General features: G+C 42.5%; 1 protein-coding gene across 2 annotated transcripts in view; it reads right to left on the reverse strand.

The window, feature by feature from the left end:
* Nucleotides 1-22,312, reverse strand: part of ISX (intestine specific homeobox) — a 53,212-nt gene that overhangs the window by 22,442 nt on the left and 8,458 nt on the right. For both annotated transcript variants that reach the window (XM_019515315.1, XM_019515314.1), the window contains exons 2-3: nucleotides 20,620-20,871; nucleotides 1,236-1,387 (exon numbers count right to left, since the gene is read on the reverse strand). In XM_019515315.1, coding sequence (XP_019370860.1) covers nucleotides 1,236-1,387; nucleotides 20,620-20,871 — 404 coding nt within the window. The remainder of the gene's footprint in view (nucleotides 1-1,235; nucleotides 1,388-20,619; nucleotides 20,872-22,312) is intronic.

Consider the following 22,312-nt stretch of genomic DNA (forward strand, 5'->3'; position numbering starts at 1 on the left):
CTCATCTGAATCAAATCACCACCTGAAGCTTTGCGTAGCCCTATTGCCCATGCAGAACAGGAGGGCAGGGGAGGAGCAACTGCATCCTGGGATGCTGGAGGACTGCAGTTTGGTCATCTTATCTCTGGGGAGTGGCCACATATTCTTGGAATATCAACTGGGTAACACAAGTTAGAAATAAACCTGCCCCCGAGTGGTATAATTTTGAGATGCCTAAAGGGTGCTTAAAATACATTTACATGTCTTAATATGTGGACAATCCAAAGGGTTAAGAGCTCCCTGAGCTGCCTCAAATTAATGCCTAACAAAGCCAAATCAGGAAATTTGGTTAATTCATCATGTCGAGGGGATTGGCAATGATGACTAATTATCAATTAATGGCTAATTATTAGTATTGACTTTTTGTGAGTTGAATTTTCCATTTCATACTGAGACACAGTAAAGAAGGATTTTTTCCATTTGTAATGAAAAAGCATGCTACAAAAATTCTTAGTGCAAACTGTACCCACTCTGGCTTACCATATGAAAATTGTATGATTATACAGTTAAATACTTAATGTACAACTTATTCACTGCAAAGAGGTTCAGATTACTCACCATGTAAGAATAACATTACTGTAATGGAGCAAAATTATCAACTGAAGATTTTTGCTTCGCTCTCTTACGTGCCCTCATCAGTGAAACAGAAGATGATTCTGCAGAATGGAATAGTTGATTGTCCATATTTTGCTGAACCAAGAAAAGCTGAAGTCTGTTCAATGCTTGCAAACTTCAGCTGGCTTGACAGTGGTATGGACTTTTAACATGACTAATTACCAGAAGCAAATTTCATTGTGATTTAGTATGAGTATGTATTTGGAAATGAGTAATTATACTTTAACAGACGATGAATTAGCCAGATGTTTTCAGTACAAACTAATATTGGTGAGTTATCCCAGTGACTAATTAACCAGATTTTCATGTATGCTTAGAGCATCTGTTAATTATTCAGCAACCCTTTCGTTATTTCCATTTTCTTGGTCTCATCTGGGGTGAAAAGTACTTTCTCCCTATCTGTAAAATTGGGATACACCTACTGACCTCCTCTGTAAAATATTTTGAAATCTGAAGAAGGAAAGTTCTTTAAAACCACCAGTGAGTGTTATGATAAACTATTTGCAAACACGCTCTGAAAAGAAAGCATGTATGCTTGAGTTGGAGTGATATGTCTGCCATATTAGGAACACAGCATGTACCTGAACCCTGATTTCTGGAAGGTTGATCTTTGCTGCCAGTTGGTTCCTCATGTGGATGTCTGGGTAGTGTGTGACTTGGAAGATCTTTTCCAGTTCCCGCAGTTGCTCCACTGTGAATGTTGTCCGGATTCTCCGCTTCCCTTTCTTCTCATCTGTCCGAACAGGCAAAGATGTATCAGGCTTTAGATTAAGGATGAATTTACAAGGAATTTTTAAAGGGCCATGAAATGATTCTTAGATGTTTTAATAAATCCAGTGTTATGGAGTTCAGCAAGTCAATAAATTGCTTAGAACCATATCTACCACTGTCTAGGGATGTGCTGATAACCACTTTTAATACAAACGACTCATAACTATGACATACTTCGAGCATCTCTTGATAATTTAAGCCTTTATAAGCTATTTGTAAAGGGATGTTCAATGTCAAGTGACAGAAACATTCACATGTTCAGCCTTTCATCCCCAGGTCTGTATCCCTCACTGGAAGCAATCATTTGCTCCCCTTCATCCACGTGATTTTCCATCCCTAAATTTTCCTGCTGTGCTCTTCTTACTGAAATTGGCTATGATGGCTCTGGAAATAATACAGCTCCTGTAAGTGGAGGTTAAGCCTGCAAATGCTCCTACCGCCTTTTATTTTTATTTTTAAAGCATTCAGAATTCTCCCTTGATTTGATTTTCCTGTTGACCAGGAAATCTGTGTTGTTTCATGTTGCAGAAAAATGGCAAAATGAGAGAGTACAATAGCTTCCTTGCCTTGGATGAAATGTTTTAATCTAGCTTTAAGGGCACAAGCGAAGTCCTTTGCTGGCCTCAGCTTCATTCCTCTGCTTGTTTGTCTACTACATAAAACTACCAGGTTCAGGCTGCTGCAATCACTGCTGCTCATTAAAAGGGTCTTATAACTTTCACACTGTTCCCTGGTGCATCCCTGGTCTGTTTGTTTTCTAGTTGTGGTCCTCTTGTCTTAAAACGTAGCTTGCAAGTTATTTTGGACAAGCATAATTTCTTTATTACATGCTTTTAGAGTTCCCAACCCAAAGGTGCAATGGACTATAGGTGTTAGAGCAATACAATAATAAATAAGAACAACTACCAACTATAACTTCCGTCTTACAAGATCAACCATATACGCAGGGTTGAAATACGGTGGAGGGCTCGGAGAGGCTGAGCCCCGCCCCCCCCAGGAGACAAAAGCCCCCAACCCACCCTGTGCCTTTCTAAGTAGCTCAGGCAGCAGTGATGGTGGCAGCGCCTTCCAGCTTTTGGCTGCCACTGTTGCAGACCTCCCTAAGAGTTGGAGTGTAATTCAAACCCTCCATACACTTGCTTTAATCTTTTTTTCTTTAAAGGTTAAAAGTCAAGTGGATAGCCATTTGACATGATTTAGAGTTTTTACTAATTTCACTGTATTGCAACTCTCCTTATTTTCACCTGTGAGGTCAAATTTATGCCCAGAGTCTTCCCATGGTCTGTTTATGGAGAGACAAGCGAACAACTGTAGATCACTTGTTTCTGCTAACTGCACCTTTCTTTCACTAGTATTTACAGTTAAGTGACAATCTCTAAGTAACTAACATGGTGTTTGTTGCCTCAGAAATGTTACCTTACACCTGGGGTTCACCACCAGAGTGTTTGTTGCTCACCAAGGCAATCCTAGTGATCCACCAAGATCTGTTATTAAACCACTTTATTAAATGGAAAAGGATGTACAAAGCACAACAACGAGTCCTGCATCCTCACTGTGCAATGATTTATTTATCTGCACATCTGGATGTGTATTTCAGTTTCCTGTTTGCAAATATGCTGAGGACATTTATTCAATCAGAGTGGAACCCGCTGGCAGCCCTCCAGTGGAAAGTGTACCTTGTGAATGGGCTTTAATAAGGTTTAAGCTGCAAATCTATGTTTTATAAGAGGCCATTTAGTGAGCAGTTTTACAGAACCTGGATAACTTGATGGGCTGCATTGTACTGCACAGTTTGTCAAAAAAATCTGTTTCTATATATTTTATAGCTAGTCAGGCTCAATGTAAATTGTGGGGCTACTTGGTCATGCATAAGTGTAACTGAATTTTTAGTTCACTGACAGCTCAAAAAATATTTTGTGAACAGAAATTCTGGGAAAAAATCATTTGGGGGCTGAATGAATTGACTTAATTACAAGAAATCATTTTGCTGATGGTTGAACATAAGTTTGATTTTTAAAATTAAATTGAAGGACACCCCTACATGAAAAGTCATTTTAGAAAAAAAAAATCAAAACATTTCATTAAAAAAATTGGACAACGAAACTCTTCAGCTTTTTCCAGTTTTACTTGTTTTCCCTACATACTTTGACGAAACTGACACAAAATCCATGAAATCTGTTGACTGAAAAAATGTGCCCAGCTCAGCTGGATGTTCTGTTGTGATGAGATTTACATTCAGCAAAGCAAGGCTAAGGGACATACCCCCCAATATAAAGGTGATCTTTTGGTACAATGAACTAAGAACATAGGACTGAAAGGGGACTTTTCTGCCATTGAGTCCAGACCTCAGTATTTCCAGATAACCATTTACTCAAAATTCCCCAAAATTGCTACTTCCAACCCTTACACACATAACTACATGGGGCAAAGCCAGGTATACCAGAAATGCCCTAAAGCATGTCCTCGACAAAAGCAGGGGAGATGAGAGCACTGCCAATGTCCTACAATACTGGTTCATATATGTAGAAACTCTTCTATTACTCCCCTCTGCATGGTCCTCCACTGGTGGTATGGTACAGAGATGACCTGTGAATGTTGCAAAGTTTGTTGGGTTTTTTTTCCTACTGAACTTGTAAGACTGAAATGTGATGTGACCCTAATGTTTCTAATCCGGTTAGTAACCACGATGATTTTGCTGCTTGGTGACCTGAGGCACCCGATAATGTCCCTGATGCATTGTTTTTATTTTGATAGAGAACATCACTTATCTGAATAATAACTTATGGTCTTCCATAGTTTGGTTAAATCACCCAGTGTATATCAAGCGACAGTCAGGAAACCTAGTCTAAGAAGAACCAATTAACTGGGGAAAGATAGTCATCTATCTCAAAACCAGTAACTTGTTCTGCTTTTGTTGAATATTTTATTATTATAAACCTTTCCTTTTTGGGGACTGAACACTTGTAAGATGCGTCATGCCAGTTCTTAGGCAATATAAATGCTCTATAAGCTACGGCAAAATCACTCATAAATTGCCTGAATTGGAATTGCCTGCTGTATCATTACCATGCTGACATAGAAAACCAATCAATTACCAGCTCTGAGAACATAGTCTGGCAGCAAGGCTACTGGGATATAGTTGTTAGGGACCAGTAGGTGATTTATTTGATCTGGGAAATAGTAGCTTTCTTGGCACAGCTGAGATGCTTTCAAAATGAGTCCAGTTATGTAAGAACATGAGAAGAACATATTGACTGCCATGAGCTTTGTCATTATCCCTGTATCTCAGAATCAAGCTTCAGTATGGACTAATAAAACTCATGTCTCGAAGCTAAAGCCAAACTACTGAACTTTTGACTGGTATATCCACGTACTACTCATTAGACTGTATGCTTGACTTTAGCCCCAAGGAGCAAATGTCATTTACAGTGAATCTTGTTGACACTGTTGAGACAGTGTTCTGAAATAAGAAACATTTTGTGCATATATACATATATTGAAGAGAGAAGTAGTCAAAATCTCACTGAAACCCTGAGCTGCCTCAGTTTGAAATCTCCACTCAGTTTGTGAATGCCAGAGACTGAACTTTGTTCATGGTGATGGATCTTTTGTAGGAGAATTTTCACCCTGAGCCTCCATGAGCTTGGTCAGCCATCAAACCCTTCTGTGAGACACTGCAGAATACCAAGATCAGTAATATTATGGTAATATTCTGTCAGATAGATGATGCTTCATCACACAACCTTGATTCTATATGCTGTACTCACACTGTTATTTAATAATTATTTATATTGCACAAGTGTCTAGAGACCAATGAGTTAAATGTTGTCAGAAACAATGCCAGCATTTGAACAGAGGAAAGAACTTTGCAGGGACCATGCCAACATTCCCAGTCTCCCAGACAGACTGTTAAGTGCCAAGGATCAGCAATGTCCATCAGAAACAGAAGGCTCTTGAGCTTCTAGTATCTTATGTAAAGTTCTCGGATATAAATAGTATTGGATTTGCCATGAGCTGGAAAAAATGTTGCTGGCATTATTCTAATAGTCCTGACTTTCTATTTGGGTATGCTTCTCAAGAGGCTTGGTGAATTCTTTCTGAGTAAGCATATTACATGAGGGTCTGTACCTACAGTGCCCGGATGTATCATTTCTGAGAGGAGTTTCTCAGATTTGAAATTTATCAAAATTAAACAAAATGAAATAACCTGAGACTAACAATGGGCCAGAAGAGACCGCAGGAACTGGCTTTGATTTGAACTGGAAATGAAATTACTGGCAAAATAAATGATGGCAAACTAATCAAAGATGTTGCTGGTAGGAAGACTAGAAGAGTATTTTTTTAAAATTACATCTAATCAGTTGTTCTCCTTATTCTTAAAAAAATCTAGTTAAAAAAAAATATGGAACTGCACATTAAAATTCTCCCCTGCATGATGAAACTTTTTCTGACTCTAGCTTTGAGATTTTTCTGACTCTAGCTTTGAGATTTTTCTTTGCCTTGGGACTTCAGCTGAGAGATCCCATAGCAAACAACAGCATTCAAAATTACAGTCTAATAAAGAACGTGGGAGGAAGATATAAGACTAGAAAATTTTGGAACTGTAACATTGGCTTTACAAATTTGGTTCCAGAGTCTCTGGGGAAATAAGAATACGTATGAGTTTTCCAAGCTTGCTCTCTATGTAAAAGCTGGAGATATTCAAGTGTGTTTTATGCTCTGTGAAAAGTATCTGGGTACAGGTTAACTGACTACTGAAACCAAGCCTGCAAGTATCAAGCAGTGAAATACGTCAGTCTGTGAGGATTTTGTAGAGATACAGCTGCCTTTGCATTAACTATGGATATTAAAAGGGCCAGATTCTCAATTTATGTAAATCAGTAAAGTTCCATTAAAATTAATAACCACCGTTGTAGTCTAGACCTAATTATAAATAGGCTTAGGACAAAAGCAGGACCCCAAAGCCAAAACACCTAAACTTTGTGGAAACATAAGTCCAGATTCCACTTCCATCTCTGATCCCTGGCCTTTAAGACCTACTGTGGAGAAAGGCCAGCAAAACAATGCTAGTACATTTAGAGCTAGTCCTGCTCCCAGTTCAAAGGGATCAAATTTAATTTGCACCAGAGTCCCATTATGTCATTCAGGCTTAGTGAAAATGGGTCATTTGTACTGCCATAAGGTAACTGAAGCACATAAAGTTGTACCTGAGACAGCTTTACTATAAATAACATTGCAGAATAGTAGAGTTGGAAGGGACCTTAAGAGGTCATGTAGTCCACCTCCCCACTCAAGGCAGGATATCTAAACCATCCCAGTCAAGTGTTTGTTTAACCTGCTGTTAAAAACATCTAAGGATAGAGATTCCACAGCCTCTGTGGATAGCACTGTAACTGCAAAGCATGAGCTTCAACATGGGTTGTACAAGCTCAGCTTGAGCCTTCCATGAAGACCTGGCCCTAGCTCTTCTCCAAAGGTTCCAAGAAAGCTGGTTCAGGTATGCTTTCAACACTGCATTCACACTTCATGGCTACATCCACACAAGCGCACTGTGCATTTCCCTGGGAACAAATAGCAGCGGCACATATTTGTGCCACTGCTACTTGTCCCCAGGCACTTGTCTGCCTGCACACTCTAGCACACAGTAAATTGCCTTGAGTGGGGTAGGGGAGGCTGGGACCAGCACCTGGGCTAGCCCCAGCAGCCTACCTGGGGGGCTGAGGACCTCCCAGGGCTGCAGTGGTGGGGATCCAGGCATGCAGAGCCTGGCTGGCAGCCAGAGTGTGGCTCTGGCTGGCCAAAATCTGGTTGCAAGCAATGCATGCTGTTGCCACGTGGGCTGCACCGCTATTTTTCTCTGTGCTTTTTTTAGATACTGGGATTTCCCGGTATCTAATTTTGCTGCTGTGCTACAAATATGCACGATGTATGGTGTGTGCATTTTGCAGCGCCTCAAAAGGCTTTATGTGTTTTATGATGCCTCAAAAGGTTTTGAGGCTCCACAAATGGCACGTTCCTACTCATGTGGATGAGGTTCATGATTGCATTTAACTCATTTAGTCTCAATAAGTATGTTGACTCATTGGCGGGGCAATAGGCAAAATGACTGAGGAGCATTTTGATGTCCTTCCCATTACATCTCCCCTGATCTTGATTAAGGTTACCCGATGAAAGGTAGCTTTGACCTTTTCTGCAATAGCACCTCTGATTACTGTAGAGCTATATTTTTAGTGTACATGATAGCTAAATCCAAATACTCTGCTTGTTTTGTCAAAGTGTCTTTGCAAATAGTTAAAAAAGGAAGTGTGGGCTTAGGTGTACATATTTATTATAAGTATTTTTAATTTTAGCAATAACTTTTTGATGTGCAACTAATTCAGGTATATCATTTGTGTCTTGCAAGAAATATTTCACAGTAAGCATAAACATCTTTTTATTCTTGAAGTCACAGAATCATAGAAACAGAGAAAATTAGGGTTGGAAAGGGCCTTAGGAGCTCATCTAGTCCAACCTCCTGTTCAAAGCAGGACCAGCCCCACCTAGATCATCCCAGACAAGGTTTTGTCTATGTGGGTCTTAAAAACCTCTAAGGGTAGAGATTCCACAGCCTCTTTGGGTAACCTGTTCCAGTGTTTTACTACCCTCCTAGTTTCTAATATCTAACCTAAACTTCCCTTGCTGCAACTTGAGACCATTGTTCCTTGTTCTGTCATCTGCCACCACTAAGACCAGTCCAGATCTATCCTCCTTGAAACCACCCTTCAGGTAGTTGAAGGTTGCTATTAAATCCCCTCTAAGTCTTCTCTTCTCCAGACTAAATAAGCCCAGTTCTCTCAGTCTCTTCTCAGAAGTCATGTCTTCCAACCATTCTTATTACCTTCTGCTGGACTCTCTCCAATTTGTCCACATCCATTCTGTAGAAAAGGGCTCAAAACTGGACACAGTACTCCAGATGTGGCTTCACCAGTGCTCAGTAGAGGAGAATAATTACTTCCCTTGATCTTCCAGCAATGCTCCAACCGATGCAGCTCAAAATGCCATTAGCCTTCTTTGCAGTGATGACACATTGTTGGCTCATATTCAGCTTACTATCCACTGTAAGGCCCAGGTCTTTTACTGCAGCTCTGCAGTAAATGACCTGGTGGACCAAGCCTTTAGTGATGCATTGGATTGTTCTGTCTTAAGTGCAGGACTTTACACTTGTCTTTGTTGAACTTCATGAGATCTCTTTTGGTCCAGTCCTCCAATTTATTGAGGTCTCTCTGAACCCTAGCCCTACCCTCCAGCATCTTACTACTCCCCACAACTTGGTGTCATCTGCAGACTTGCTGAGGGTGCACTTTATTCCATCTTCCAAGGCACTGATGAAGATATTAAACAAAACTGGCCCCAGGACCAACCCCTGGGGCACTCCACTTGATACCAGCTGCCAACTAGACATTGAGCCATTGACTACTACCCTCTGAGCCTGATGATTCAGCCAGTTTTCTGTCCACCTTACAGTCCATTCATCCAACCCATACTTCCTTAGCTTGCTTGTGAGAATGTTGTGGGAGACTGTATCAAAAGCCTTGCTAAAGTCAAGGTATATCATATCTACTCTTCTTTCTGCATCCACAGAGCTGGTCATCTCATCATAGAAGGTAGTCAGGTTGGTCAGGCAGGACTTGTCCCAGGTGAATCCATGCTGACTGTTCCTAATCACCTTCTCCTCCTCCAGGTGCTTACAAATGGATTCCTTGAGGACCTGCTCCATGATTTTTCCAGGGACTGAAGTGGGACTGTAGTCCCCTGGATCTTCCTCCTCCCCTTTCTTAAAGATGGGCACTATATTTGCTCTTTCCCAATTGTCTGGGACATCTTCCAATCAGCATGAATTTTCAAAGAACATATGCAGTGGCTCCAGTGGCAGTCAATCAGCTAACTCCCTCAGCACCCTCAGGTGCAGCCCATCCAGCCCCATGGACTTGGGCATGTCCAGGTATTCTAAATAGTCCCTAACCTGTTCTTTTGCCACTGTTGGCTGCTCACCTTGAATACGTAGGTGAACTCATTTATTATATATATAGTTCTCTCGCTCTCCCTCTCTCTCTCTAGATACACATCTAGATATATAGTTATACATGTATACATATACATATACCTACATCTACATCTACCTACATATATACATATAGATAGATATATAGTAAATGATCACCTCAAAAAGTAGGTGCACCTACTTATTTACAGTCCCTTTAAAAGACTTACTCTTTCTTTCTGTTTTTAATTCATGTTGACTCTAGATGCATTGGTCTCCCTGCCAGCTCCTTTAGCTCACTTCCCCTGATGCTTAAATGGTTCAGTGAAATTGTTAGTGCTGGTCGAGCATCAGGGTGAAGGTGATTATTCCTCTTTAAAAAAAGTAGATTATTATGTTGTGCTTCACTGATGGCAGTAAAACCAAATTTGTTTGTCTATGTACAGAAATGTGTCTATTTGCAGGGGTCCCCCTCCTAGTTAAAGAGGCTGCTTACTGATTTAAAAGTCCTTGTGCTGCAATGTTTAGGTGGGAGTATGGCAGCGTGGCTAATCTTTATTAAAGTGGTTTCTAACCCCTTATTAAAAGGGATGGGCAGAGTCAGTGAGACTGATTCTAATTGGATACATACAAATTGCTCTGGGTTGAGACTTCTGTTAGTGAAGCGTAGCTTTTAGCATCCTGCTGCTATCTGTTGAGGCATTTCAGAAATGGAGCAGCAGGACACAGGGACTTTTAAAGATTTGATTTCCTTTCCCTCAGTCCTGAACGCTGTCAAAAGTTGCCTGTACCCTGGCACTGAATATAATGCTTAATCACCTGATAGTGTGGCTGAGAAACTGGTATGTGGGGACCCAAGGCAGTAAGAGCAAGCAGGCTAAAAATACCAGGTCAGAAACATCTTTAGGCAAGAAGAATAATGAGCATTCTTTCCCCCTAATGAGAGACCATTAAGTGTTGACCATGTTTTGCCCCAGCCTGGGTGAAAGGCACTATAGCAAAATGCAGTGGGAAGTGGGGGACGAAGAAATGTTTGAAGAATAAAGTGATCAAATCAATTACCATCAAAAAGTTTAATGGTAATTGACAGCCTGTTTGCCTGTGGCGAAACAACTGCTGTTCTCACAGAAACTTGAGAAATAGTTGCTGAAGTTTCTTACTAGAATTTGTAAGGTTCTGCTTATTCAAGAGCTGTCCACAAAACACAAGCTAGAAAACTGTGTGTGTGTGTGTGTGCGCGCGCGCGTGCGTGCGTGCACATGTGTGGGTGATTCTGCACATGGGGAGACAGTAGGGAACTAAGAGAGGAAAAAAAAAGCCTCACTCACTGCCCATGTCAGCTTCTTTCACCATCAGCAAAACTGTACAAGTTTATAATTAGCTACCTATATGGAGTTGTTTCTCAGTAGGTCTCTAAATACTCTCTGAAGGAGGTCAAAATCATTTCACAGGATATGGGGCAGAGATGGGGGAAAGGGGGAATGAACCTGAAGTTCCAAGGGGTAAGGTGACTAGCTTGCAACCACCCAGCAGTGTAGCCTGTCACACAAATCAAGAGAAATTAAGGCTGGCTTAAGGACTTTTTGCAAACAACTCACTGGGGCAGGTTGCGACTTAGATAATGCACCTGTTCAAGGGAGTAAGAACTCCTATTATACCACTGCACAGTGGCTGAGCACATGGAGACAGAAGTGAGTAGAGCTGTATGCCATTTTATTTCTTTCCTGGAACAGGCGAGCAGGTAGCAGATGAAGCCTGGGCTCCTACCCCCACGTTGACTAGCCTGCCTGGGAGTGTTGCAATTTCTGCTTGTATAAGCAGAAATTGGCAATCCCTTGCAGTTGAGGATGATCGTCTTCCACAATTGCTTTATCTGTGGGTCTGAAGATTGCTGAGGAGGCCGATTCAGGATCGACAGATTGTACTGCAACTTGGGCATGTGTTTCTGTGCAGGGTGGGTAGCTCTGAGTTCTGGATTCAGTCCACAACACACTGTTTCTGCTGCTTCTGCTTTTCCATCTCCTGTTGTCGCCATAAGCACTGATATCCTTGCAGCAGACTCCTTCTCCTCTTGGAGCAGTCCTGGACAATAGTCTCCCACAGATTGCAAATACTGACTGCCAGAAGTGGCAAAGGGAAATTGGGGGGGGGAGGGGAGCATGATCTCAGAGGAAGCTCACGGAGCCTCCCTGGTGCTACTTTTGATATGCTGGAAGTTACGTCATGCTCCTATTAAGGGGTGTATCTGACATCTGACTCTCTAGCCCATGATGATTTTAGCTGTTTCTTCAGCTAGAAATTGAATGGAAAGGGAGCATGGCTTTTTATGCATGCTTTGATTCTCTGAAATTGTTGGCTATAGAGTTCTTGCAACCCCCTGGACTGATTATATTTATTCCATTGCTCGAGAGTCAGAATGTGGTTTGCAAGTGGGCATCTAAGTCACACAGTACTTTCCCAGTTTGGTGACTGGCTGACCAATGCATTGCGAATCATTTCAGGCCAAAGTGAATTTTGCTGTCATGTACAAGCAATTTCCTTTCTTGATTAAATCAAATCTCAGCAACTGAGCTCTGGCGAAATGTCTGCTTTTTGTGCCTTTTAGTGTGAGCCAAACTCTGGTCTTAATTACTTTTACCAACAGCGATTCCTTAAGAAGTACCAACAGACCTAATCAAATGATGGCTTCCAGTTGGAAGGTAGGTTGGAAACCATATACTGTCCAGCCAACTCTATAAGAAACTTACCATGTGTTCAGCATAGAGAGCTGAGCTTATTATAGGTTTCTCAGACAGTGCATTTTCTAGCTTGTTCCAGCTATGTGTTATTACTCACACTTGGAAACCTTTACACATCAATCAGGCATACTTGCTTACCTCCCCATCTCAATCAGGGTCCCTGCTCCCTCCTACACAATGTGATCCCATCATTACCTTGCTATGTCGCCTTTGCTGCTACCTGATATAGGATACAGGTTTTGCTAGAACAATAGATAAAAGGCATGCCCTCAATTTTAAAGCACAATAATTAAACATCAACTCCTGGGACTGTAATGAAAAGTTTTCAGACAATTTGGGGAAAACCAATAAAAGACTTAGAAGACCTTAGAGATAAACTTATCAAAAATGTCATTAACTTACAAGCCCTCACAATACAGATGTTCTGTTATCAGAAGCAAACTGCCCTCTGGCCTCTGGAAAATGTGTCTCCAGTATCCAAAATCCCAAGAAAATGGGAGGAAGAAAAGGGAAGGATTGAATCTTGGCTCTTTTCCTTTTTGATTTAAAAAAGAATGACCCTGGATACAAGCTCTGTCCACAGAGATGTTTGTTGTAGCACTCATTGCTATCCCTGATCCTTGCACATGCACATATTAAGGAACAGGAGGGGACAATTTAGCTGGTATGTATTCCAATTAATAACCAGGAGGAATGGTGAGAAACAGAATTAATCTTGAAAAAATAAAAAGGGAGAGGACCAGCTTACAATGTAGACCCACCAAACAATGCAGAGTTGGAAATATACCTACTACATTTCTACCAGTGTATGTGAATGCTGCACAAGACCCAGGGAATTATTATATTTATAGGCAGCAAATGAATGAGCAAGTTAGAGTAGCATTTATAAAGTATCTTATAAAGGCATTTAATCTATTAATGTAGTATTACCCAAATACTTTGGGTTTATGCCCCACAGTAGTAAAGTCAGCCACTCTCACACCCCCACTACTTCAGCCACTTCCCCTACTAGTGACTCCCCATGGATACCAATTCCGCCCCCATTACTTCCCCTGTACAAAGGGCTGTGCCCTACATCTTGGGAATCTGGGTATTAATGTATTAACAATAGGTCTAGCTTTACAATGAAAAACTATGATCGTTCTCTGGTGTTTCTGCTGTCAGATCATATTCCCTACTCAGAGTGGAGACCATGGCAATGAGGTCTGTGAATTCAAAGAATATGCATGAACTCTAAGCTAAAAATGTCCAGGACTGTCAGGTGAATTGTCATCAGTAAGGAAGCTGAGATTACTTATATTTCTAAACTCTTCAGGACAAGGAGTGTTCAGTGTCTGTATAGCACTTAATACAATGGAGTCTCGTGTCCATGACCAGGGCTTCTAGAAATTATAGTAATGCAAATATTAATAGGTAGCAGCACCCCAATTTCTTTTTTTTAAACACATGATAAAGATCCAAGTGGAGGGGGGGAGAGATTTATGACTCTTAAAAACGCAATACTTCTGTCTAAATAAAACCCCCCCACTGATGTATAAGAAATGTTAATAGGGGAAAGGCAGACCAAAGAAGGATCAGTTATTCAAGGCTGCTTGCAAAGATCGTGCCTAGTGAAGGACACACTCACATATTCCATGCATGATTTTGGCAGTAAGCAGGCGTGATTCTTGTCCATTTGCCAGTGCTAATAATAAAATTCCCCTTCAAACTTCAGTATGTGGCTTATGTTCCCTGGGGAATTGCTAAGCTTGAAGGAAAAACATGAAAATAAAGCATCTATGCATAAAAAAATCACTGCTAAGCATACTCAATGAATATCTCTGAGCATTTTTAGCTTTTCTACTCCCTGATAGAGGCTACAGGGAGCACTTTTGGCCTGTGCTGAAGTCCTTGCACTCATTCGCAATCAGTTTATGATGCCAGATTAAGCCTGTGCCTCTAATCTTCAAAGCAATAAGCAGACCAAGCCCTAGCTAAACTGAAGAGTGAATGGGCTATCAGAGTCAGCTGCACTCCTGAGGTACAATGCAGATCATAAAGCCTAGGGCAAGACCTTTGGCAGGGGAAGGACAATAAAACATTTGCAGTCGAGGGGATTCCTATATGGAACAGTCTTCTGAAGAACCTCAGATGAACCTGGAGTCTGACCAGGTTCTGATCTGGGTAAGGGAGACTTGCCAGAGGCTCCATTAAGTCTATGACAGACTTGATTATTGCATTAATTTTATAAGGAGTGATTCCAATACTACACTGACAGGCAACAGTAAAAAATCTCAAACTTAAACATGTAGATCACTGAAACCTTATTTCTCATTCTGATATAATGTGAGGCTGGGACCAGGTGTAGCTGCTCTTATACTCTTGGGATAGTTTTTTGTAAGATAGGTTTAGAAGTATCCTATAAAAAGGCAGCAATATCCACCCAAAACCTTTCTGAGACTACCGGAAAAGCACATTCCATAGTCCTGGTCAGGTCCCTTTTCTTTTTTTCTAAGACATCCAAACATAAACATTATGGATTTCAATTCACACAAATTAGGAATAACAAAATAACAATTAAAAGTCCTCACAGGGCATGTCTACATGAGATGCTATGTCACCATAATGACAAGCTATGGCGACATAACATTGGCGGGCACTAACTGTGATGCTGCTGCTACTGTGCAGTAGCTCGTTGCAGCTGTGCCGTAGAGTGGAAAACGGTTCATGTGCTGCTGGGACTGCACAGTACCAACTATGCAGTCAGGGGCACATGTAGACATGCCCTGTACAGTGATGCAAACTTGATCACATCATCTATTTGGAGCCATTTTTTTTCTCCTATCTTGAGTCAATATTGTGCCATTTCAGAAGCAAAAAGTTGTCCTAAAACCTGTCTTAGCAACTCCTAGAGGGCCTGCATCACAAAGGGAACTCTGTAACAGATACCAAGCTGAGGTAGCAACTCCTAAGCCATCCCCTCTCTGTGGTTTTGTAGGAGGCCTAGCTAGGGGAGAGGAATGAGTTCAGGTTGCCCTACTAACCCCCGGTCCTTTGGGACAATGCCTAATGGGTGCAATCAAGAGAGGCTGTCAGGCTGCTCTACTCTGTGCCAGAAGTCTAGCTCAGCAGAGAATGCCTATAGGATTAGTGATGCAATAATATCACCTTTGCGTTGCTCTCCTGTTATTCAACTGCACTGAGTGTTCTTCAGTTGCAGCTGAGGATTAGGACCATTGCCTGTGTGTAAGTATACATATAGCTGTCTACCAAGCAATTACTTTTCCAAACCTGTTCATCCACAGCTGTGCTCAAGATCTGGTCTAGAGGGGACTGCATGTTTGGCTTTTTTTAGTCTGCCTTTATTCAATGGAGTGATACCAGTTTACATCAATAAAGCATTTGTCCCACTTGCATTTAAGTTTTGTGCTAAAACCACTGCACTGCTAGCTGGTATGATAATTGCTGATCATTGCCTGTAGTAAAATACCAGTGATGAATCATTTCACAAAGAGCCATCTTCATCAGCACTTGCACACAGCCTACAAACCTCCAAAACATAGCCTTTCCTTATCTAGCCACTATGGTGGTGTGAAGCTTTGGTCCCTGTTTTGATTCGGCAGAGATCTGGACTGATTCGGTGGCCAAATCTCCGAATCCAAATCAAATCAAAGCGCAGGTTACAGGCGTGGGTGAATGAGAACAGGGTGGGTTTCAACACTGACAAGTGCAAGGTGATGCACCTGGGGAGGAAGAACCAGCACCATACCTACAGGCTGGGGAACTCCCTTCTCGTCAGTGCAGAGGCAGAAAAGGATCTTGGAGTCATCATTGATGCCAAGATGAACATGGGCCGGCAGCGCGGGGACGCAGTCAGGAAGGCCAACCGTACCTTGTCATGCATCCACAGATGCATCTCGAGCAAGTCCAAGGAGGTGATCCTCCCCCTCTATGCAACACTGGTCAGGCCGCAGCTGGAGTACTGCGTCCAGTTCTGGGCGCCGCACTTCAAGAGGGATGTGGACAACATGGAGAGGGTCCAGAGGAGGGCCACTCGCATGATCAGGGGGCAGCAGGGCAGGCCCTATGAGGGGAGGCTATGGGACCTGAACCTGTTCAGCCTTCGCAAGAGAAGGTTGAGGGGGGATGTAGTGGCCTGTTACAAACTAGTCAGGGGGGATCAGCAGGTACTGGGGGAGTCCCTGTTCCCCTGAGCACTGCCAGGAGTGACTAGAAATAACGGTCACAAGCTGGCAGAGGGTAGATTCAGACTAGACATCAGGAGGCGCTACTTCACTGTCAGGGCGGCTAGGATCTGGAACCAACTTCCAAGCGAAGTGGTGCTGACTCCTACCCTGGGGGTCTTTAAGAGGAGGCTAGATGAACACCTTGCTGGGGTCATTTGACCCCAGTACTCTTTCCTGCCATGGCAGGGGGTCGGACTTGATGATCTGCTCAGGTCCCTTCTGACCCTACTAACTATGAAACTATGATCCCTTTAATCTCTCCAAATCAATTTGGAACCCTTCAAATTGATTTGGAGAGATTCAGACAGATTCAGTTTGGATGTAGATACAGCTTCAAATGTTTTTTCTACATACCTCTAGGTAGCAGGGGCTCTGAGCGCTGTGGTGCTAGGGCAGATGCACTGTCCCACAGAAGCACGGGGGCTCCCCAGTGTGCTCAGCAGCAGACCTGGAAGTGGACCAGAAGCACTTTTGGGTCCACCAGGGAGCATGATGGGGGCCCCCCCTTATCTCCCCACCTCTGGCTTGACAACTGGTGCCTCCTGGGTCTGGGGGGGCACATGGGGTCCCTCTGTGGCTGATTGCTGGGCCAGGGGTGCTCAGGGCCCCCCCCATACGCTCCCCCGCAGACTCAGAAGTGGACCAGAAGTACTTCCGGTCCACTTCTGGGTGTGCTGCCAAGCACGCTAGAGAGCCCCCCTGTGCTGCTGTGGGACACTCCATCCACCCCAGCATGGCAGCAATCCTGAGCCACACTGTTACTTCAAGGTACATAGAAAAAACTTTTAAAGCTGTTCCTGTGTCCTGATCACTGATTCACCGAATCAGCATCGAATCACCAGATTCGGATTTGGCCGAATCAAATCAACAGATTGAATCACTGTCCCCAATTCAGGCCAAATCCAAATCCGAATCAAATAGGGCCTGTTTTGCACACCCCTACTGGCCACCTTAGAGAGCAGATTCCATTAGCTCAGCAGCTAGAGCCAACTGTTAATCAAAGTGGCTATATCATTCATATTATAACTGTGGTATCCATCTCAAAAGTATAGCAAAATTAAAGGAGACATCACATAGAATAACTAGCATATCTTGGCCCAGTTCTTCCCTCAGCCTCCAGGATATGACATCAAGGTATGAAGGATTTGACATCCCCTGAGCAGGAGAACTGGGCTCTCTGAAAGGAACGTTCAACCTGTTTTTGCTTATGCCAGCAAGTCTTGAAGTTCAAAGTGTAAGAGGTACTACTCAAAATAAATCAACTACGATAGGGCTATAATTCTATTTATTATAAATGACGTTCTATTTCCAAACCCCTTAATGGGAGAGGCCACCTTACTGGAAGATTTAATCACCTGTGATGCCATGTTGTGATGGTTTTGTCTGGAAATCAATGGTCAATCTAAACTTGAGGTGGGTCTTGTTGATGCCTCAGGTATCAGCCTTTCATCTACTGGTCATGCAGCCCAGATGCCTTCTTTTTCTCCCAATATACCTCCCCTTGAAAGTTATCTATAGAAGTGGCTTATTTTTTCTAGCTCTCTTACACACCACCTGCCTGCTCCTTTCTGAAGTCTGGTAGTTTCCTTCTCAGATTACAAGGAGTTCTTTCAAACTAGGTGTTGGGTATGAGGTGAGTTCCCAGGTGAGGATTCATGTCCCCACAATTTAAAGGCTCTTGAGGGGAAAGGAATTGCACGCCCACTTTCATAGGGCAGAAGGACCAGGAAAACCCTTCTGATCCTGCTGCAAGTACTGTTTTATCTGTGAGCTCAATTGCAGAGAAGAATCAGAATCCTTAGTGTGGTAGCTTCTGTTTCCAAGGAATGCCTTAGCTATGATGTGCTAGGGAGTATTGGGTGCTGCTAGGGGACAGAGAATAGGGGACAATGGGGGAAGGCTGCTTACCCTCTTCGCTCAAAGATTATAAAGGTAAGTGGTGGAAGGGCACCTGGGGCTTTTGAGGCGGGTACATTGGTAGGCGGAGTTTTTAAATCCAAACGTCCAAGAGTATTGCTTGAAATTGATGCAGTGCAGGCCCTGTGACCTGGATCCCAAATACCCTACTGTTCCAATGGTCAATCTGCAGAGTTTTCTAGAGAGGTTTGCTCCAGTTAGTTACTAAATAGGATAAGAAGGAATTAGTTTAAAGTGGAGTTTTCATCATGACTGATCATGCAAAACTGTTATTGAAAGGGCCTGCCCACCCAAATCATTTCTGGCACTGGTAGTTGAAGGCTAGAAAATGATATTTAGAGGTTTGCTTTTAGGAACTGGCTTGTAGGTAAAGTAGGCATTGTACTAGAACAATGATCCAGGGGAACAGCAAAGGTTAACTGGTTTCTAAAAGCCTGGTTGTGACAAAGTTTCATAGCCTCAAAGTGGACACCCCTGCCTGAGGCCAATGGACAAACAGGCTGTGAAATTTGCATGGTGTTCCCTGAAAACCCATAACAAAGATGATAAGGGAACCTGTTGCATTGGTGCCAGATCACAGTGCCTAGCTGCAAAACCCTGGGATTTCCAGTTTTGGTGGACAGACCAAATTAGGAAGTCAGGCATGCCCAAATTAAGACACCAGTAAAAGACCAAATTAAGATGTGTGCATGTGATGGGTTTGTGGAAACAAAGGACTATCCTGACAGAACAGAAAATGGACAGTATGATGATGACTACAGGGAAAAAAATCTATGGTACCCAGAAATGAAGAGTCATCAAAGGAGTAAGAATACAAAAGAGGGATTTCAAAGCAGCAAAAGGTCCCCTGCGGTGAATTGAAGGCCACCATGGACAGAGGGTGCACCACCAGCCCATCTGACCCACCCCATTGGCCCTCGACCTCCAAGACTGCTAACATTCAAGAAAGAACCACAGGGTGAAGCTCACATACTGGCCAGGAGTATCTTTCCTCTGTGGACCCTGGAACTGATAGATAAATAGAATAGGGGGGTATTTTTTTTGCCTTGCCTGCATTACTCTCTTTACTCTGTGTATCAATAACATTTGCCTATTATGGCAAGAAGAATTTGTGGTTAGTCTGAGGGTTTGGGTCAACCCAGAATAAGGTATATTGGTCACAAATCCAGTGTCAACAGTAGTAATCAGTTTCTTGCCTATTTTAGTCCCAGTTTAACAGCAGTGACTCTTTAATGCTGTATGATTTAAGCAGAGACAGTGCAAAACTGGAACACTGGGTTTAAGGTCCCCATTAGCATGCGGGGGGGAAATAGGCTGTCAGTTCTCCATTGCAGCTTGGGAGTCCTTCCAATGTAAATAAGTATTTATTTTAAATACTTTCACTAAGTCCTTCCTGTGAGTGTCTAATCAGTGCCAGTGAGAGAGAGCTAGGTCCGCTGCTTCTGTCAGTGGACTCTCCCTTCAGTTCCCCATTACAAGATGATGAGCTTTGGCTGGTAGGAGTATCATTACTGTTGGCAGTCTGATTCTGCTCTGCACTGCATTCTCTGGCAAGGCATCCATTTAATGTTACGGCAGCAGAAGTCAGCTCTTTACTTCAAATGCATCTCGCAGGGTTATTCCTAGAGAAGTGTGTTTACCTGATAACCTTCAGACTATTTGCTAAAAAAAAGGGGTAGAGGATTTTTCAGTAAAGCCAGTGTTGTCATCTTATGTCCTTGAAGCATGTTATTTTCAGGGGCCTAAAAAATTGTGCAGTCACCTGCATTGAACTTTTAAAAATTCTGCAGTGACTTTTTTGGGAATATCTATACTAAGCAGCAAAAACCAGTCTGGCCTTCCCATGACTGCTGCTTATCATCTCAATACTTCCTTCTTTAGCTAGTGTGGTACTGACTCCATTTTTGAAAAATTCTGTTTGCATCTTACCTAATGTGCTATCAAGGCATTGCAACTTGTTTTATTATGAAGGTCAACATTCTCCACACAGCTACCCCAGATAACACTTATGTTAAGTGGCACACTGGTCAAGGGTGTTCATGCCCATGTTTGGTAAGCCAGAGATAGACATTTGCCATGGTTTACTACTAGTCAAGTCAGTTCTTAAGCTGAAGTGGGAGCAGCTTGTGCTTTGGTCCTAGATACAGTCCTTGTGACTCAATCAGGGGCTGAGGTATGGTAGAACTCGTGACATTTACTTATTATTGTTGGATTTTGACCTCTTAGGGAGACCTGTAAGATAATATGTGGATTTCAATTATCTGTCAAAGAGGTGTGACCTGGGCAGACTCACCAAGAAGTGAATGGTCAGCTGGGAAATCACACAGTGGCTCTTCCTCTTCTTTGTGTTTTCTCTTGCCTTCTAAGTGCTCATGTACTTCATCGTCACTCAGAAAGGCAGCTGGGCTTGTATCCATGGCAGTAGATCTCCAGCAGTGAACTGGCTGAAGCATGTTTGTGTAGGTCCCGGGTGCAGAGCATGTGGCTTTACTCAGCATCTTTGTTGAAGATGAGTTGTTGTCTGATTTCCATGCATTGCTGCAATCTGCGAAGAGTACAGTAAAGGATTGCTTTATATCAGGCAGAGGGATGCTACCTTTCAGCTGCAATAAAGCAAGAAATGTTAGTATTTATACTTTGACTGGTAGACAGGCAGGCAAGGAGACTTGAACAAGGCAAGCTAGACATCAGGAGGAATGCACTAAATCATGCTGAACTTTGGGGTGAGGCTAGGATGAACTGTTACCTTGACATTTTTGGTGTGAGCACATGTTTGGGCGGACCTGTAATCCCCACAGATCCAACATCCCTCTTTCACTTGACTACATCCTTTCCACTTGCAAGGCCCCACAAGCCAGATTTTCCAAAGAAGGGTATACCTGTAAGCAGGACGAGATGTTCAAGAAAGCACAGCACCCACTTAGACTTCTAAGTGTTTGGTGTTTGGCCAATAGTATCTCATTAGGAGTTACTGGATGCCAATTGCTCTTGAAAATTTGGAACCTCATTAGGTGTACAAATGGAGACCTGGGTGCTTTTGAAACTCTACTCGCACCTGGTGGTGGTGTGCACTTGCAAGTCTAGCCCTGAGGAATATTGAAACTCTGACCATTCATTACATACTGATCTTTTTCATTGAAAAGCTTCAGAGGGATCTACATGCACAGGCTGCTAACACCACTCCATTGGTTCTGAAGAGGTAGCTGTGTGGAGAGCCATCTAAAGAGTAGTCATCCAAGTTGTCTTTTACTCACTGGTCCTTATCAATTTACCTGCAGTGGACTTGAACTGACCCTAATTCTTGAAGTCCTCATATTTTTCTGGCTTGATAGCATAGAGTACTACTGAGAGACCATCCATCTTATTGTCAGGCAAGATTTTGTCTCATTATAAAGATGAATATTGTGAGGACCCTGGCTGTTGTTCCTTTCCTATTTCAGTTTCAGGAGAGTGTAATCTTGCCAAATTTTAATCTAGTTTTGGTGAGGCTGTCCCCACGGTAATGTGATTTTTGCCTGACAATTTGTATAAAAAGAAACCTTGACTTTTAAAACTGTAATTTTGGTGTAAGCTCTGGCCTTGGCAAAGTCCCTAACTCTTTAGGCTTTATGTCTGAAATATGTACCCTTCTGTTCTATTTGTAACCACCATCAAAGCAAAGGAAATTATATTACCTTGAGACAAAGAACCCAATTCTGTCCTCGGAGAAGCACACAGTTACCTCAGTGGGAATTGCACAATAGTATCAGACAGCACAAGCTAGCATAAAGAAAATATGCTTGGAAGAGCTTTTGGAAATTACCCAAAGCCTTCTGTCAATAAGGGACAATTGTTCAAAAGTTATCTTCAAATTATCACAAATTGCTGGAGAGACTTCTACATATAATTGCATAAAGCCCGAGCTGGTTGACCTTTCAAGCTTGAGGCAAGGTCCAACCCTTCACTCAAAAGCTGGCAAGAGGAGGTTTGTGTGAGTTGGTGTTTAC

The sequence above is a fragment of the Gavialis gangeticus genome, unplaced genomic scaffold (assembly GCF_001723915.1).
Source record: "Gavialis gangeticus isolate Ggan-Ray unplaced genomic scaffold, GavGan_comp1, whole genome shotgun sequence".
Taxonomy (NCBI): domain Eukaryota; kingdom Metazoa; phylum Chordata; order Crocodylia; family Gavialidae; genus Gavialis; species Gavialis gangeticus.